At 51.3% G+C, this 17,961-nt stretch overlaps 1 protein-coding gene across 1 annotated transcript in view; it reads right to left on the bottom strand.

The window, feature by feature from the left end:
• Positions 1-2,027: 2,027 nt before the first annotated feature.
• Positions 2,028-17,961, bottom strand: part of XXYLT1 (xyloside xylosyltransferase 1) — a gene marked incomplete at its 5' end in the record, with an annotated part of 33,205 nt that continues 17,271 nt past the window's right edge. Inside the window, 2 exons of the mRNA XM_015637079.2 lie at positions 2,028-3,332; positions 15,342-15,474. Of these exons, the coding sequence (XP_015492565.1) occupies positions 2,936-3,332; positions 15,342-15,474 (530 nt within the window). The remainder of the gene's footprint in view (positions 3,333-15,341; positions 15,475-17,961) is intronic.

Below are 17,961 nucleotides of genomic sequence, written 5' to 3'. Positions count from 1 at the left end.
TGCCAGCCCTCCCGAGACCAGGAGCTGCCTGTCAGTCCCAGTGCTGCTGCCGCAGGGTCACCACAGGGAACCCCCAGTGCCCAGGGGCAAACTGGTACTGTTTAATGGTTTCTGGGCATCTTTCACCATGATTGTGCTGGCAGCTGTTAAGTGCTGGCTGTCCTGGCCTTGGGCCAGCATCACAGGACCAGGAGGGGATGCTCAGATCTGAACTTGTGTGCCTGGAGCAACATCTGGCTGAGGATGGGCTACAGCAGGAGGGCAAAGAAGGGTTGAGAAGGAGGGTCCCCATTCTTCCAGGAATTTAAGGAAATGCACGCTGACTGGACACGTAGTGCAGGAACTGCCTGTGGGGGTGAGGGCTCCTGAGCAGGCGGTGCCCTTAGGGTCGCTGCCACTCCGGCCTAGCACAGCAAGCTCTGCTCGGCCTCAAAGCAGACCCTGTGGCCGCACCCTTCGGAAAGGCTGGGCCGCCAGCCCCACGAGTCAGCCCCGGGCTGCCACGGCGCTCTCTGCAGCTGAGCTCATTAGTGCCTGCAATCAGCAGGGCATGAAGGGGAGATAATTACACAGGGAGCACGGCTCGGCCTACGTGCGGGGTCTATAAATAGGTCGGTGCGGCCCGCGGTGCTCAGTCACGGCCCCGGGACGGCGCGGGTCGGGATGGGGCCGGCACCGCTGTGTGGGGGCTGTGCCACCGCGCTCTCTGTGGTGCCTGGGGAAACCAAGAAGCTCAATTAAATGTTTCATTTAACTACGCTTTTCCTAGCTGAAAAAAAAATAAATAAAATGCAGTGAGTTTCCCAGTGGACTGATTTTGAACAACAACAACAACAAAAGTAATTTATTTTTGGAAAAATACCTAAGCAAAAAGTTTCAGCCTGGGGCCACACTGGCACATGTAGGTGTTCCCCCCACATAGACTGTGTGACTCCACAGAGAGGGAGAAGTGCTCCCAACGCCATGGAGAGCATCCCCTGGCTGCAAGCAGAGGGTGAGCAATGCCTGGCCCAGCTCCAGGGGTGGCTGTGGGGCAGCGAGGGCACCTGGCCCCACACAGCCCCGTCTCCCAAGGTATCACCCTGCAGCACCCATCATGGTGCTTTTGGGCCAGCCCCAACACCCGCAGCCACGCCAGAGCTGCTCAGTCCCCAGTAAAAGCCACGTTTGCTTATCACCCCTCCCCAGTGCTGATGGTGACACAAGCAGCCTGGCCTGTATTTCCAGCATGGCCATTTCCAAACTGATGGCAAGGTCCTGCCCTGGCATGTGAAGCCCCATGTGTCACTGGTGCCACCTGTGTGCCCCAATGATGATACTGCTGCTGGTAAGCACCAGTAACCCTCCGCATCTTTCAGGGTGCATCATCACAGTGCATCACCTGCCCCAAATCCTGCCCCACTGCAGCCTCCAGCAAGGCTGGCTGCCTTGCCTTGTACAGTGAGGCTGGATCACCTTGTTTTTTGGTGAAAATGTGAGTCTAACACAGCAGGGTACCGCATCTTTCCTTCACCTTTAACCACCTCTTTGCTGTTCCTTCCCTGGGGATGAGAAAATACTTGAAGAGAAGGTTTTGTGCTATCTGGAAATAGATTGGTTCAGCACATCAGAGAGGGCAGGGCTCAGCATGCAGCCCGTACCACAGCTTGTTGTCTCTACACATCAGTTCGAGGGAGGAGAGCCTCTTCCCCAGTAAGTTCATTCATGGGCATGGGGGAAGGAGCCCAGGACACTCCTGCCACATATATGGTGTGTTCTGTTATCAGGCTAAGCCACAATCAGGTCCCCACCCCTCTCTCTTGCACGTGCACATCACACAGATGCACACACAGGGTGTAAAACAGGCTGGGCTGGAGGTGGTTAATGAGCCGTGCACATCCCTGACACAGACCTGTGCGGCAGCTCACCCGCCAGCTGGGCTCACCGAGGCAGCGTTTATTCATGGAATAGCGTGCTCAGCCTGCAGCTCACTCATTCACAGCACAGGCAGCTCCCAGATCCTTCCAAACCAACCCTTGCTAGGGTGGTGATCTTTAAAAATCCAGCTCGTTTATTTGTATCACTCACATGGGACAGACGTGGAATAAGCTATGTGGGGCACCACACTCAACTGCCCAGCAGATACACATCAGCTACTTTTGTGATAAGAGCAGGAAACCTCCTACTGCACAGGACTTCTGTTGTGCCACAGAAAAACAGCTGAACGTGTCTGACATCTGATGCTTTATTCTTGTATGAAAGGTTAAAGGCAAAGCTAGAAAAATGAACCTATTGCTACACACTCACTGAACACTTCTAGAACAACATAGGGCAGTAAAGCTTTTATTGCTAAGAAGAACTGACGGAAGGCTTTAAAGCTTATCTAGAATTCAATTTTTGTTTGTAAGTAACCAAATTTAAAGCAGCTTTTCAGTCTTTAAAGCCCTCTTGCCTTTCTGGAATGCTTCAAAAGGAAGATGACCTGAGGACAGTGTCTGCTTTCCAGAGGGACCAGACCAATTCTCTGCATGAGGTGCAGAATTGGGCCACCAAAGAATGACAAATGAAACTCAACTGCCTGCTGGGGACTCCTGCAGACCATCAGACAAGGCAAAGCTGCACAGCACCCAGGGAGCTGGACCCTGCCTAGTGCAAAAGCAGTGGTTTCTGATGGCCCCTCGGCTGTCCACATGCCCCAGCAGCTGAGGCACAGATGGGCACCATGGACTTTGCCAAGCAGAGCCCTAGATACAGTGGCTGTGGATGTCCTGATCCAACAACTGAACTGCCCTTCCTCTTGGAGGGTGAGGCTACAGGCAGTGGGATACTGAATGCTCTTGGATCTGGATTATGCTGGATCAGAGCTGGTCACCCTTCCTGAAGGACTGTTACTGCAGCCACTATGGTTTTGCAGGTCTTGCTGCAGTCAGAGCTGCCCCTGGGGGCAGTGAGCACCTTAGTCTTCAGGGATTTGGGAGTTGCAGTTCCCATGGTAAATTCTGACCTCCCCCTCACACTGGAAGTACTGGTCAAACACATCGCTGTATCCATGGTCCCTCCACCATGTGCAAAGCTGCCGGTTCCATGTGCAGTCAAGCACATGGAAAAGCTCTGGATGCTCCATCCCCACCATAGTGAAGAAATCCTGGTCCCCAAGGTGGCCCTTGAAGTGGTACTTTTCTGTCAGCTTCTGCACCATGGTGGGCTCCAGCAGCTGGTTGTAGAGCTTGGATTGCCTCATGGCTTCCAGGTTCAGGAGCAGGACACCACTGTTAAAGCCTGGTAGCCCATCAGGAGGGGGCTCCCCAACTTTGGTTTGGGGGTTCTCATGGCGATACTGCCAGAAAGTGTGCCTGGAAAGAGAGGAAGAACAAGCACAGGGATGTTAGTGAGTGCAGCCTGAAGAGCAGCCACCTCAAGTCTGGGCAGGTCTGGATCACATCACAGGATCTACCACCCACCCAAGGGATCTCACCATGCTTGTCTTCTGTCTGGAGGCACCCAGCCTCTCAGAACAGCCAGTGCTTCACAGGCTGTCTCTCTTTCCATCCCCCTGCACAGGATATTGCCCAGACTTCAAACCACACTGCTTACCATCTCCTAAATCCCCTTTTGTTTCTACCAGCATCATTCTGGTGAACCAAGTGGACACAGGATCATGTGACTGCTCACAAGACTGTTCAGAGAGACAAAACCACATCCCCGGTGCCTTGGGTGAACCATCAGAAGTGTCCTAATTTGTCCTAAGCAAGCAGCCCAGCAATTTCTTTGGCTCCTTTCTCAGTCCTGCATCAGAGAATACACCTCACCATACATACACTGGCTATTCCCACTTGCAGGAATTGAATTAATCCCATGCTATTCCCCAAGAAGCTGGATCTGCCTCCCAGAGTTGCTCACATTCAATCTGAAAGTCTTCTTCCCTGAAACAGCATCCTCTGCTGCAAAGCTGAGTACCTGAAAGCAGTCTGAGCCTGTTCTGACAGAGGAGGGCAGGAAGGACCCGTGACCCCCACTACCATCTCACAGCCCAGGGCTGCCAGCACTGCTCTCTTCTTCTAGCCCTCACGCTTAAGATAAAGTTACAGAAAGGGCTTTTTACACCTTGAAGAAGTCAAGGAGAAACACTGTTAGAAAGCATAAGCCAAGCCTGCCACTGGTTCCTCTTCAAACCTGTCAGATGTCATCCAAGTCTCCATGCAGCTCAAGGCAATGAGAACTTGTTGGTAGATTTAGCAACCAAATGTTTAGAGTGGTCCCATGCTTGGAAGCTGGACTCCCTCAGATATAAGAAGATGCAGGGACATTTGCCCCTGAGACAGCTCCAGAGGCAATGTTCTCCACTGCAAGCATTTAAATTTTTCTTCTAAGAAGCCATGTTGAGCTCCTATAGGCACTTGCCCAGTGACTCCTACAGCTTGTACAGAGATCAGACTATCAAATTCATCCTTCTGGCCTGTGCTCTGGATCCCCAGCACAGCAAGACTGGCCAAGGTGACAGCCAGGATTCAACAGCCACCAGGAGAATTATCCCAGAAAAAAATGTGGATCTATTAATGATGTCAATGGTGACTATCTTTTATTTCCTGATCTGGAGAACCACTTTGCATCATGCAGCATCACTTCCTTAAAACTTTCCATTAAAGCACTGGTATTTCCCATTTCATTAAGGGTCTTTACACCACTCCCTTTCACCTGATTCAGAACCTAAAGGGTTTTTCCAAATGCCACTTTTCCATGGAAGGAGGGCTCCATCTTGAAGCAGTCATATCCATGCTTCCCAGGGAAGGGGAGTGGAGGATGGGCTGCCTCATCAGAGCTCATGAGCAGCAGTGCTACCTAAAGGGTAGGAAAGGATAAAGTGCTCTGCCTCTGCAAAGAGCAGTTGTGTCTTGAGGACAGGCAAAGACGACTTGTGGATCGGTTGCTCCTTAGAAAAGGAAGGCAAAACATTGTCCATGCATCATTAGAGGGAAGCTCAGCCTGCAAAGATAAGCCACTGCCAGGTACCAATTAGCCTCCCGAAGTGCTCAGATCCAGGAAGTGGCTCAAGCCCACCTCTGCATCCTCTGCTTCTCCCCAGCAATGCCAAGAAAGCCATCCCCCTGCCCAGAACGTTATGCTGGAAGCTGACAGCACAGAGAGGGTAAGCAGTGCCACAGAGAGGAACACATTTCCAGCTCCACAGCAGCATAGCTGATTCCTTTCACATTCTTACCTCCAAACACATGCTGCCCAAGCTAAGGGACAAGATTACAGCCACTGAAAACAGCCAGGACAAAAAAAACTGCAAGCACACAGGCCCTCAGCATTGCAAGGCCATGGTGGGGCTAAAGTAAATCTGTATCACATGACTCAATTTTTCAGCAATGCCGTTCCCCAGATGACTTATGGACAGCTGATAACGTGCCCTTTTCTACAGGAAGAGGAGACAGACTGACAAGCAGCAATTGTTCAACCCTTCCTCCCAGTGCAGGCCATGACAGGGCTGTCCTCCCCCGGCTGTGTGTGGGGTGTGGGGCTGGCAGGGAGGGTAGGGCCATCCCCTGGGAGCGATGCTGAGGTAAGATCCAGGATATGATGAGCTGCAGGTGGCTCTGCAGTGCCGATGGTCTGGGAACCTGCTCACAGCTGAGCACAGCGGCCTGGTCCCTGCTGGGCTCAGGCCAGCCAAGGGAAAGGTATCCTGGCAGGGCCACTGGCAGGATACCTTTCAGCATGTCTAAAAAAATCAGCAGCTGTTTAGACAGGATTTTTCTTGGCTTTTGTCTCTCAAGCGGGTTTTGGTGCTGTTCTGTAGGGACCAGGACAGTGAAGAGCATGGCTGAAAGGCACCTCCACCCAGTTAGAAGTGGAAGGAGTGACGAATATGAGAGCATTGTTCTCTTCAGAGGAGATGGGGCTGGCAAAGCACATCAAGCAGCCAAACAGCTGACACAGTCTCCACCCACTCCATTCTGTCCTGCCTGACATTGCCCCTCAGCACTCACCTCAAATTTTGGCAAAATATAAGGGGAAAACTCCAGGGGCTGGATGAGCGTGCTGTCAGGACGTGCCCTGGAGACAATCATCGAGGAACTGAACCCCAACTGGATGCAATGGAAATGTCTCCCCGACTCTGGAGTGGCCAGAATCTTTCTGGGAACAGGCAGTTCAGGCAGGGCAGTGTGTCCTCCTCTCTGTGCCCCCAGCAGCAAAAGCCTGGGCAGGAAGGCAGCCCAGAGATGCCGGTACCACCAGGATGCATCGGGGCAGGAAGCTGTTAGCCAGGAGAAAGGGAGGAGAAAGGAAGAGGAGGCATTTGGGGCTTTTGTTAACTGCTCCAGCTCATCTAGATAGGAGGGAACAGAGGTGACCTCTGGCCCCAGGCCCCATGCCATGGTGCAGGGGAGCCATGTGGGGCTTGCCATGAGCACCCGCCTGCCGCCCCAACAGGCTTTGCTTTGAGGAGCTGTTTATAAACAGAGCCAGCGTGTGCTAGGAAACATCTGGAGAAGAGCATTTCCAAGCATTCAAACACCAGGCCCAGGCAGCCCAGATAAAAAAATGCTGCTTCCAGCAGGACTTCCCTTGCTGGCCCAGCACAGGGCGCTGCGGCTGCACCTCCCCTGCCTCGCAGCTTGGCAGTCACGAGCCCTAGATCACAGAGCTGCCATCACACCCTTCCAAACGCCTCGCTGGGGACAGCTGCCAGGGCAGGAGGGACCACTCCACCCACCAGCTGTATTCAGCAGGGCCTTCTCTTGTTTTCATGTGCAGCAAGGGACAAACAAGTGGGGGAAAGACTATGTCCAAATATGTGTACTTCCACATATTTATTTCAGTTCTGGGTGATGGGACAACTTCATGGGATGAGCTGAAAACCTCTGGTAAAGCAACTGGGTGCCTGAGCTGGCAGGAATGGAAAAATGCAAGGGTTACTGCCAGCTGGGAGACCAGCAGCAAGCTCAAAGCACTTGTCCCACAATAGACTGGGCCTATACCCATCTGATGTTCAAGAGGCTGCAACCCTGCCACACCAGCTGTGCAGCTGCCTCTGGGCTTGCTGCTGAGGATGTGGACCTTCCCCATGCATCCACATCTCCAGGAATGCCTCCCCCCACAGGCATCTAGGGAATCAAGGAGACAGTTCAAAAAGACATGAAGTGAAATCAGACGCCAGGCCAAACCCAGGGTGGCTGTGGTTAAAAGATGCTCCTAGAAGGCTGCAGGGTGTAGCCAGTGTCCACTGCATGAGCCTATGCAGCATCATACCCAGCGAGGGAAGGCTGCATGGCCTCTTCCTCACCAAAGGGGAAACAAAGCCAACAGTCATGGGATAGAGCCACAAAAATAGGGGATCTGCAAGAGTCTGGATGTAATAAGCATCCCAGAAACAGTCAGCTCCTTACTGGAGCTCACTGATTTGCTCCTACCTCTTGCCAAGTGCTGCCAGAGTTTGGGCAGCTGTCTGGGAGAGCAGGATGGGCAGCAGCAGCAGGCCATTACCTTGAGGATGCATTTTGTCAGCAAGCCTCTTTCACAGGGTTCAGGGGCTGGAGAACTTTGAGCCCCATCCAGCCAGGCATGAGGCTCCTGGAGCAGAAGGGAAGCACGGGCTGCCAGCCATCCCTCTCTGAGCTACTCTGACAGCAGCCCTGCCAGCCCAAACACCAACGAAAACAACAAGCACACGCTCTCCTACCTCCAAATATGTTGTTCAGTTCCTGAGCCAGAACATGGATGGCTGCTGGCGTTATCCCCAGCTGCAGGCACATGCCCAGCTGGCAAACACTACTGCTCCTGTGCAATGAGCAGTGAGGCAAGTGCACCTTGCTCCCTGCTCTGTGTGCTGCCAGGACTCCCCGGGGTGGCAGGAAGGACACGCACCTGGCTGTGGTCCCACCAAACAATCCCTGGCTGAGCTGCCCACCTGGTTGTTCCTGGGACCTGCAGGGCCCCAGAAAGCTGGTCAAAGAGGCAGATGTGATATGGGAGCCCCAGTGTGAAGTATGCAGTGTCCTGATGGGGACAGGGGATGTGCCTGAAATGGGAGAGAGCAAAGGGGAGACCCTGATAGTAGCTTCTGAACTGCCTGGAGGAGAGGGTGTGGGCAGTGGGGAGGAGAGAGTGATGGGAATGATGGCATGGTCCATTCAGGGGGTGATGGTGGCTTTTCCCCTTTATCCTTAGCACAAAGAAAGAGCACAGCCAAGAAACTTGCCTGCGCCCTTCTCCTCTTGGCTAATCCTCACTGTGGCAGATAGCTGTCAGCCCCTTATTTGTGAGGTTAACCCTCAGGAAAAGGCCAGCTCCCCTTTCTCTCTCTCTCCTCCCACCTCCAGAAGGCATTGCTGCAATGAAGGTGGGCCCTCCCAGGTTTCTGCCATACGAAGGGAGGCAACCACCCGGGGCTGCACCCAGAGCAGCATCCAACCCGTTTTCCCCCCTCCTGCCCTGGCAGCCGGACCTTGGCCTGGCGAGCTGAGCTTTGCAACAAAGCAGCCCTTGTTGCTAATTGTTTATTTTCCATGTGCAATTGCTAAACCCCTTAAAGAGCCAGGACAGCAGGTTCAGTACCAGCTCACTCCACAGCACCTTAGCTGTAACAGCTTGTGCAATCCAGGAAATCCCAGCTCCATGCTTCTCAGGAGCACCATGTACCCAGTGATGTGCAGTGGCATCACCAATACAGCAGCACCCCTTGCCCTGCAGGGGAAAATGTCACCCCGGGGCAAAACAGTGCCAATTTCCATCCCTGGACAAAGGGCAGGATGTGTTGGTGTGCACACCAGGACCACCTTACCCTTCTCTGACAGGTTCAGGCTAGAGATCCAGCTAAGGCAGGACCTCCAGCCCTCCCATGGAAAATACTGATGAAGCAACAGACTGAGTTCTTCAATGAGGACATCAGTAATTCCTTAATAAACTTCTCACGTAATGCACAAATTATGTCTGTACAGTGCTGGTCTCTACCACAGCCCAGCCTGCATGCCAAACTTTTAAAAGGCTTGCATTTAGAGCAGCAAATTGATTCCCACTGATGACATTTCTGTGTGGACTTAGTCCAAAAATAGGAACTCTTAAATAGATGACAAATGACAACTTGTGAACACAGCTTTTGAGCAAAACCTTTCTTTAGGACAGATTTTCAAGGATGGCCCTCCTCACCACTATATACCCGATGTATACCCCATGCCAGTGCTAAAATCATCCTTCAAATAAAGGTGGGACCATAAATCCCTGTCTGGGTCACATCAATTTCCTTCCCTCTATAGATCAAGTGCCTGTGGCAGTGCAGAGCAACGACCTGTGTGTGTCAGACTGTCCTCTATCAGCACCAGTACAGGAAGGGGGGAAACACATCCACAGGGATACTCTACAACACTGTGGGCTTAATTACTGCTAAAATGGCAGATTTCTATTAACAGCTGAGAATAAACTCTGCTCTAGCAGTGTCCTCCTGCGTGCCTTGGAAGCACAGGCTGCCCGCTTTGGGACACCCTTGCCTGCCAATGGGACTCTCAGGAACAGGGGAGATGCTCTCCCTTCACAGAAGCTGACCAGCTGCTTAATATTATTAATACTATTTGTGCTAATCAATGCACAGTTATGGTTTTATTAAAACAATTTATTAATTGTTTTTAAATGACATTTCAATTTTGCATCATAGTGAGAATAAATTGGACAGGTTCCTATATATTCACAGCTGTAAATAACACAACCCTTTACCTTCTTGGATAATTTTTTTAATCAGAGGTAAGAATGAATTCCTGAAATTAATTCTGCTTCCAGTTCCTTGCAGGTTCTGTCTGTTCTGTAATTTTGGCTGCTTCTTGCAGCCACTGCCAAACGATTTCTGGAACCGTTTTCCCCATGCGTCCAACAGCAGCACTTGCTACAAATCAAGTCAAAGTCTTGAAATGGTTTAAAATCCAAAGTGCACAGATTTTGAGGCTTGCAGGACTGTGGGCAGGCAGCATTGACATCACAATGGCACAAATGGCAGGCACAAAGTCTCCTGCCTTTACTCCTGAGGGGCCTGGGGAACAGAACCCTTTGTGGAAGCCAACTCCCTGCTTCCTCAGGGCAAAAGCCCTTGGAAAAGACTAAAGTCTCCAAGTCAGGGCCACCTGCCTGCATGAAAGCGCCTTGAAACCAGAAAAACTCAGACAGGAGGACCTGCCTGCTGGAGATAGTTATCTTAAGTTCTGGAAATCTCCATCACAGGCAGCAGCCCACCTGCAGTGTTATATCTTACAACCACCACTGCTGCCTCAGCTAGGGAATCCAGCTGCTCCTTGCTTGCAGCTGTCAGCCGTACTTTGTGGTTTTTTTTAGATCCCAAGAAAAGGTACAGAATGTACTGTCTCAGCCCAAACTCTCTGAGAGCCTGGCCTGGCTATGGATTTAGCATTAGCCTGCTCACAGCCCAGGATAACTCCTTTCCTCTTCCAAACATCTGACAAAGTGAGTTAGGGCCAGTGCTGTTGAGGTTCCAGCAAACACCCAGCACTGCAAGTGCTGCGGCTCCACGGCTGGAGCTGCACAGTCCTGCTTCCACCCATTAATGGGCTTCTCTGGGTTACTTCAGCAGCTCTCAAACAAACAAAATGTGTGTCACTGAGCCCACAGCACACTAACAGCAGCTCCCACATGATCACAAGCAGAAACAAAGCTTTTCCTTTCTACAAAATAATGTCCTGTTTGAGTTCTCCCTACATTTCAGGCAGAGGCAAAGGCGAATGGCCTTGCAGCCACACAGGGATCCAAGTGTCAGCCCTTTGTAGTCTGTAGCTGCCCCTTTGATGTAGATATCCTTTCCTTTTACTGGACAAATTTCATTTCCAACACTGGATTCCCAAGATGCCTCAAGCTTTAATTAGCTTCTTGACATGGGGACAGCAGTAAAGATGTCACCCAACACAGAAGTGGAGGCAGCAGCCACCCTTCCAGCCCCAGCTGTGTGCATTCCTGGACCTGTGAAGCTCTGGGACTTCTTCTGAGGTCCATCTTCACAGCAGGTATCTTCCTCCTACCTGGAGAGGGTAAAAGCACCCATCTGAAGACCTGTGGGTTAGGTCCTCCCTGTTGCCAGCAGACCATTCCTTCCCAAGAACACATCCAAGGGGAGCATGATGGGGGCAGTGCTGAGGGCCCTAGGTGGTGCTGGCTCACTGGTGGGCACACAGAGCCCACTACCAGTGCCAGCAGCAGCAGTGCTTAGGGAGAGAGGAGGCTGGGATGGTTGTGGGGATGGGAGCAGGGAGCATGGTGTGGCACACGGGCCCGGGGTCAGGCCAAGGCTGCTGAGAGCAGCTGTGCAATCGATACCACTGCTCTGCCTCCTCTCACATGCCACCAGTGTGACTGGAGGGATCTATAACCAGGAAACATAGTAAGAATAGGGCTTAAGCTCTGCCTTTAGTAATGTGAGAGCTTTCAGGACTTTTTGGGGAGTGCCGCAGTATTTCTCCATTCTATTCCTCTCAACCACAGGGCTGCTTTGAAATGAGGAGTTCTATCCCTTTTGCACCTGGCAGCACTGAGCTCCTGTGTCCGGGAACAAGTGCTGAGCCAAGCCAGGCTGGCAGGGAGGTCTGGGCTACACTGGTGTGAGGATGCCATCATGGTGCCTTGATGGAGACCCTGGTATGCCCCAGGTGCAGCCCCACTGCTGACACCTGGACAGGAGGCTGAGAGGCAGCAGGCCATGCTTCCATCACCACCCATAGCCCAGCTACACTGCTGGGAACACAGCTAAGCTGCTCCACAGGTCCAGCATGTTCCCAAACACCCCCCCAAGGACAGTGACCTGCCTACCCATCTGGTCACTCCCATGCAGGCTGCATCTGCAATGCTTCTCTGCATGTTTCTTAGCAAGGCTTATGAGCACCAGAGAGCCTGGACTTCTTAATTTGACCAAGATCTGGCACGGAAGGCTCAGTGCAACATAAATATTTATACAGACCATTATCACTCTGTGTAGCCTGGTGAGCAGCACTGGCCAGCACAACTGTTGCAGGGGACAACAGGCCTATTAATTAAGGTTATGACTCTGAAGAAGCACCTCCTTGCATGGAAAGCCTTTTGGATGATGCAAACTTCAGATGCAGAATCTAATCTTTACATCAAATTCAGTCCCACTGAAGCCAGAGCTCCTGATCTTGGCCACAGTGTGTACCTTCTGCAAGTATATACATGAGCAGGCATAAGTCAGCCTGGGAAGAGGCTCTTCTGCAGACCGATATTCAAACAGCCTGGCAGGAGGAATCCAGTGCTGCCACAGAAAACCCACAAGCATCTAGGAGGCTGCTGCACGGTACCAGGGTCCTCAACAACCCCAAAATAGGGACAGCTTCTTGTGGGATGAAGCTGTGCCTGCAACGTTGTCCACAGAGGTGTTGACCATAGCCCATGGCCCACATTGGATCCAAACGCCACAGGAAGGACAACACACCTGACCCATGGACAGGGTGCCTCTTTTCCCTGCTGTGGCTGGAGAGATGGAAACCTGATGCTGACGGCCTCAGACCTCACATCACTTCCTGCACATGACATGGGCTCCTGCCACCTCCCCCCCTGCATCCAGGACTTCCTGCCAGACACTGCAGGGTGATCCATACCCAGCTTCAGCAGAAGCTACTGCTCTCCACAGGCCACTCCAACTCACCCTGAATGTCCCTGAAGGACAGGCCAACCCCAGACTGTGCAACAGTTAAATCCCAGCACTGGCCTAGCAGGAGGGCCAGGAGATCCTGTTGCTCAGAGAAATGTGTTTGTCCAAGACAAACAGTGGCCAGGCATTGTTTCAGCATGAGTCAAGCGAGTGGAAACACTCCCGTGCCATCCTGTTTTGCTGTCTGGAGGTTTCCCCTACCTTCAGGATATGCAGACAGGCTCCGGGATGTTTCCGATTTGCTGTTCTCTTACTCCTGTTTCCTGTGAATGTCTGTACCCAGTGCTGCTTGTTGCACCAGCAAAGCAGCCTGAGCCTTCTGCAGCCCCAACCTGTGCCTAGAAAGTGCAGCCCACAGCCAGGCAGCCAATGGGCAGCTAATGGAAATGGACGGTGGACTGATCTCCATCCATCTTTCCTATGGGGCTTACCCTGCCCCAGGTAATTGAGTCCACAGGTCCATGAGCAAGCTCAGGACAGCTCAGGTCCTCTGATGCTTTGGAGAAAAGCTAGTGCTGCAGAGAGCTGTATGAAATGGTGAGGAAAACATAAGTGGCAATGGAGACCCCACTGTCACCCCGTAATCCTCTTCCCTCCCCACAACCATTTTCCCAACTAATGCTTCAAGTCTGCACACATGGCAAACAACACAGCTGGAGCTGACACCTCTTATTTTACACCCACAACATGTTCTTATCTTTCTAAAATATAAAAATAGTAAAGATTTACTTTTTTTTTACAAAGACAGCCATGCTTTGTCAGCTCATGTTTGTGTCTGGAAACCCTTTTAGCAATGAGGTGCAAGCCCCACAGGGTGCAGGGCTTGGCAGGAGGGCAGGCTGGAGTTTGCACAGCTCGCCCCACAACGGGTGATCTGGCGACAAGAAGGATCAGGAACTTGTTTTCACATGAAGATCAAAACAACACAAGAAGAAAAGCACAACATAGCCCAAAGTGACCCAGAACGTCAAAACTTCAACAACAGAAAGTTCAGCCCAAAAATGTAGCCTATGAAGGCTGTTACTGCTTGGCATGTTTGTCCCCACTGCGGGTGGCAGGAGGGAGAGAACATGGCTATGGCTTGGGTCAGGTATTCAGTGTTCAGCCCCATGATCCCGTGCCTTGTCCCCTGCCATGCTGAAAGGCTCTCCAGCAGAGCACCCCAAACCTTAATTCAGTCCCCTCCAGGCACGCCCGGCCCCACAAACCACATCCAGGCAGCAGATCACCATCCCCACTCCCTAGTTATGCACTGAAATAATGCAAAACCCTGCAGTGACAAAAACAAAGTGATTCCACCCTGCACTAACTGCAGGCAAATGAATGCTTGATTTACCCTGTTCCAGGCTGCACCACTAACAACAGGGATCTGCCCTGCTGGGCCAACTGAGGCCACAGTCCCACGGCCCTGTGGCCACTCTTGGCTGCAGCTCTTCCCTCCATCCCCCTTTAAGCTCTAACAATTGGATATGATTAACTGGGGCTGGATTTGCCATTCTGGGCACCAAAATCCTGTGAGGACACCCAAAGCAGATACAGTAGCCCTCTACTCTCAGAGCATGGTGCCATCCTACAGAGACAAGACCTATGCATCCGTGTTCCTCTAGTCCCAGCTCTTCCTGCCAACAGTACCAATCAGGAGAGAGGCAACACTTATGCCACAGAGAGAGAGATGTCTTTTTTCCAGCTCAGGAATAGTGGTGACTTCTGCAGTTTGAGCAATCACATTCTCTCATATGGTTTAGGTGGTGATTAACGACCATCAGTCCCCTGTTGGCGAACTTCTGTCTGATTCTACCCCCTTCTCATCTGGATGCACAAGCAGCAAAAAAGGCTGGTCCAGATCTTTGCAGCTCAGCCTTTGCCCAAGAGTGCTGCTGGTCATGTCTCACAAGGCTCAGCAGGGAAGTATGCTTCCAGTAGGGAAGGAAAAGACATACAGACCTCTTACACTTTTTTATCTTTCTCCAAGAACTTTTCCATTAGGATTAAAAAATCTAGCCAAGTCATCTCAGATGCTCAAACTCAGCTCTGCTAAGATCCATTAAGGCATCCTGGGATGATCATCTGATTTAGCCTGGATTAAAAGAAAACTGAGGTCCATCCTTGGAACAATGCAGGCTAAACTAAACCAATTTCTCTAAGCACCTAGAAATATCTGTGTCCCTGAATCCCACCAGTGGTCCATGAGTGGGAAGGACTGGGCCACCCCTTCATGAGTGGTATCCAGCACAGTCATCAGTGGCTGGTGGACCACGGGTCTGAAGAGCAAGGAACCATGAGGCCATCCTCATGCTTGCCCAGGCCAGCAAGAGGTGACCATTCAGCCTTCCCTGCTGCACTGCACTGACACTCCAGGGGCCCAGAACCTCACTGCTGCCCAAACTCAATCGCTACTCTCTGCAATACTCTCAGCCAAAACTTCTGAGTCCCAGCACACAAACAATTACAGCACCTCAGCAGGCCTGGCTGGGCAAACAAGCCTCTAGAGGATCCAGGCATGGATTTTGGCACTGCTTATCAAGAATTTGGCTCTGGAAGTCTTGTGATGGTGTGTGAGAACAAGCAAACAAACCACAGCAACACTGTACACTTTGTTCATAACGACTTACAAGTTTCACATTAAGTCCCCCTGCAGGATTAAAGCAGGGAGACCACTGCTCCCTAGGATTTTTTTCTGAAGAGCACAGGGAAGGGGCTGTACCTGTACACTGGCTGCATTTCTCTGGCAATCCCAATGACTGCTCCCTCCGGGAAGTTGTCAAACTCATCAAACAGGTCTCGGATGTTGGTCTTGTACTTCAGGTCCAAGTCTACCTGGATGATCTGTGTTATTTCTGAAAGCACGAAGAGGAAAAGTCAGCAGTATAAAACAAAACTGTAACCTGCGATTACCAGCAGCTACTGGAGGAACTGAACCCAATGAGGATTTGGTGCAGTCTGCTCCATGGGCAAGACTCGACCAACTCAGAGAAAACACAATCCAGCTGCAACCTCTGCATGAAGCAAACAAACTTCAACCATCATGAAGCATTTACCACTGTGTGTTTACTTCAGAAATTATTTCTAGTGACCCCCTGCTTCTATTCATTCTCTCCTTTCTTCCAGAAAACTGGTTTTCCATATAATTGACAAAAGCAAGAGGTAGCTTCAACCCAGCCTCTCTTCCTTTCTGGAAGTGCTTCTGTAGTGCCAGCCCCACAAAACCCCATGTTTACTTTCAGCTACCAACTCCGTGAGCGTTTCCCACCTCCAGCCCAGAGAGCATCCATCCCTGGTCTAACATACCAAAGCAATTCCCATCATGGACAACATCTGTTCGACACATGACACCTCCAGTATGACCTGCACAAACCCATTAGCTCCCAGCAGCTTGCCATGGGCTTCACTGAGGAAGAGATTACAGCCCTCTGCCTGCACAGAACTGCTGGTGATCTGCAGCAGACAGGAAGACTTTATTATTGCTGGTGTTACCCTCCCAGAGGCAAGGGGGCCTGTGAAGACATGGAAGCATCTTCCACTTGCAGTGAGACATTAAGAGCAAGGAAAGGCTGAAGGACATAATTCTCAAGGCTGGGTCTGAGATCATTAACAGAGTCAAGTCCCTGCCCAAATTTGTCCCAGTCTCCTCTGCAGCACACAGGACTGAAAGACGGAGATGCTGCTTGGGAGAGTGTGCAGGAGATGTGCCTTGACAAGACTGCTCATCTCAGGCAGATCTGGGGATGCTGCATGGATTGCAGCAGGCCAAGTGCAATGCAGCAAGTGCAAACACTACAAGAGTTCAAGCCATCAGATGGGATCTCCCAGCCACAAGCAAAGCCATGGTCATCTTCTGGCCAGGCCAGCACAGCCCTTCTCAGGGACTGTGAATGGAGCTATCCCCAGGGCATTATGTAATGCCCCCTCTATTTATACGTGTTATAAAAGCCAAGAGCAAATTGGCCAGCTTGCTTAGCACTTGGCACTAATTGGATTGTAAGGCTGTGTTAACCTGTTTCGGTCCCACTCATCATGCACAGGTGTCCTTACAGCTCTCTGCAGGCTAGACCTGCCTGTCACCACCACTTCCAGAGTAGCAAACCAAACCTTTATCCTTCCTCCTGTTCAGTACCTGCAGGCAGGACTTCCCATCAGGCTGCTGTTGCTGGGGCAGTGCCCATGCTCCAGCCTTCCCACTACCATGGTTTCTCATCCCCTCACCCTGTTGTGCTTGGGACAGGCTGCTAGCTACACCTGGCTGCTGAGAGCAGGAGGCAATTGCTCTGTTTTCAGCCCCCAAAGCCACCATGGGACTAGAGACCCAGAGGCACCAAGAGCAGCCAGGCACCAGCAGTTATCCCCCAGCACAGGAGTGCAGTTTTGCATTTTTAAGTGTTCATTGCTTGGTGTTTGTATTTCAAGCAGATGCTGGGCTATACAGCAGCCCTGAATTTTTTGCAGATCTTGCACTAATCTGAGACTCTTGGCAGTTGGTCATACCTACCACATTGTCCTCATTTAAGAACAAAAAGGCCCTGTGAGGTTAAGCAAGAAATATACTGCTTACACTGCGAAGCACCCAAGCAGAAATATAAATCAAGGAGAAATAGTGTCTAAGCTACAACTTGGGCTGTATCTCAATTTATTTTTTTAACATCCATCATGCTGTATCTGCTAAAGGGAAAGGCCATGCTTCCTTCAGCCGTCAGTACAGCAATCCTCAGGCCTACCTAGTATTTACCATCAACATAATCCTCTGTTTGCAAAGATTTAAACCCCAGGCACAGTAATTCACCACAGGCTAAAGCAGGTCTTGACCTGAAAGCAATTTCCCCCAGCCTTCTGAACTGCCTCAGAAATGCCCAGTGCAACTCAAGTTATATGAATCAGCAGAGCAGTGGATTTCTGCAATGGGGAACAAAACATGTATACCAAATGCATCAAACCTCTTCAGTGGCCCAAACTACAGTGGGGCAAGCCCCCAAATCCCAAATATTACCACACTTGAGAATACCCAGACTGGTCACAAAATCCCAGGACAAGAAGACCTTGGACTTACAGCACAAACTCAGCTCCATGGAAATGTGGGGAGCCTGAGCCCTACAAGGTACTGCTGAGGCTGGGAAGAAGGGATGGGATTCCCAGAGGCATCCCAGCACCACTCACCCTAGTGCACAGCAGCCATATGACGCCTCATCAGGTTTCAATTAACTGAGGCACGTCATCCTATTGTTCTCTAAAATTACAGATGAACACCAACTGCAATTAATCACAATGGAGAATGAAAGGAGCTGGAGTAGGCTCCAATTCCAACCCTGCCTGCCCCAGCACCTCAATGGGTG

The sequence above is a fragment of the Parus major genome, chromosome 9 (assembly GCF_001522545.3).
Source record: "Parus major isolate Abel chromosome 9, Parus_major1.1, whole genome shotgun sequence".
Classification (NCBI taxonomy): Eukaryota; Metazoa; Chordata; class Aves; order Passeriformes; family Paridae; genus Parus; species Parus major.
Note: the sequence above shows the minus strand (reverse complement) of the source record. Positions and strands in the feature narration are given on the sequence as shown.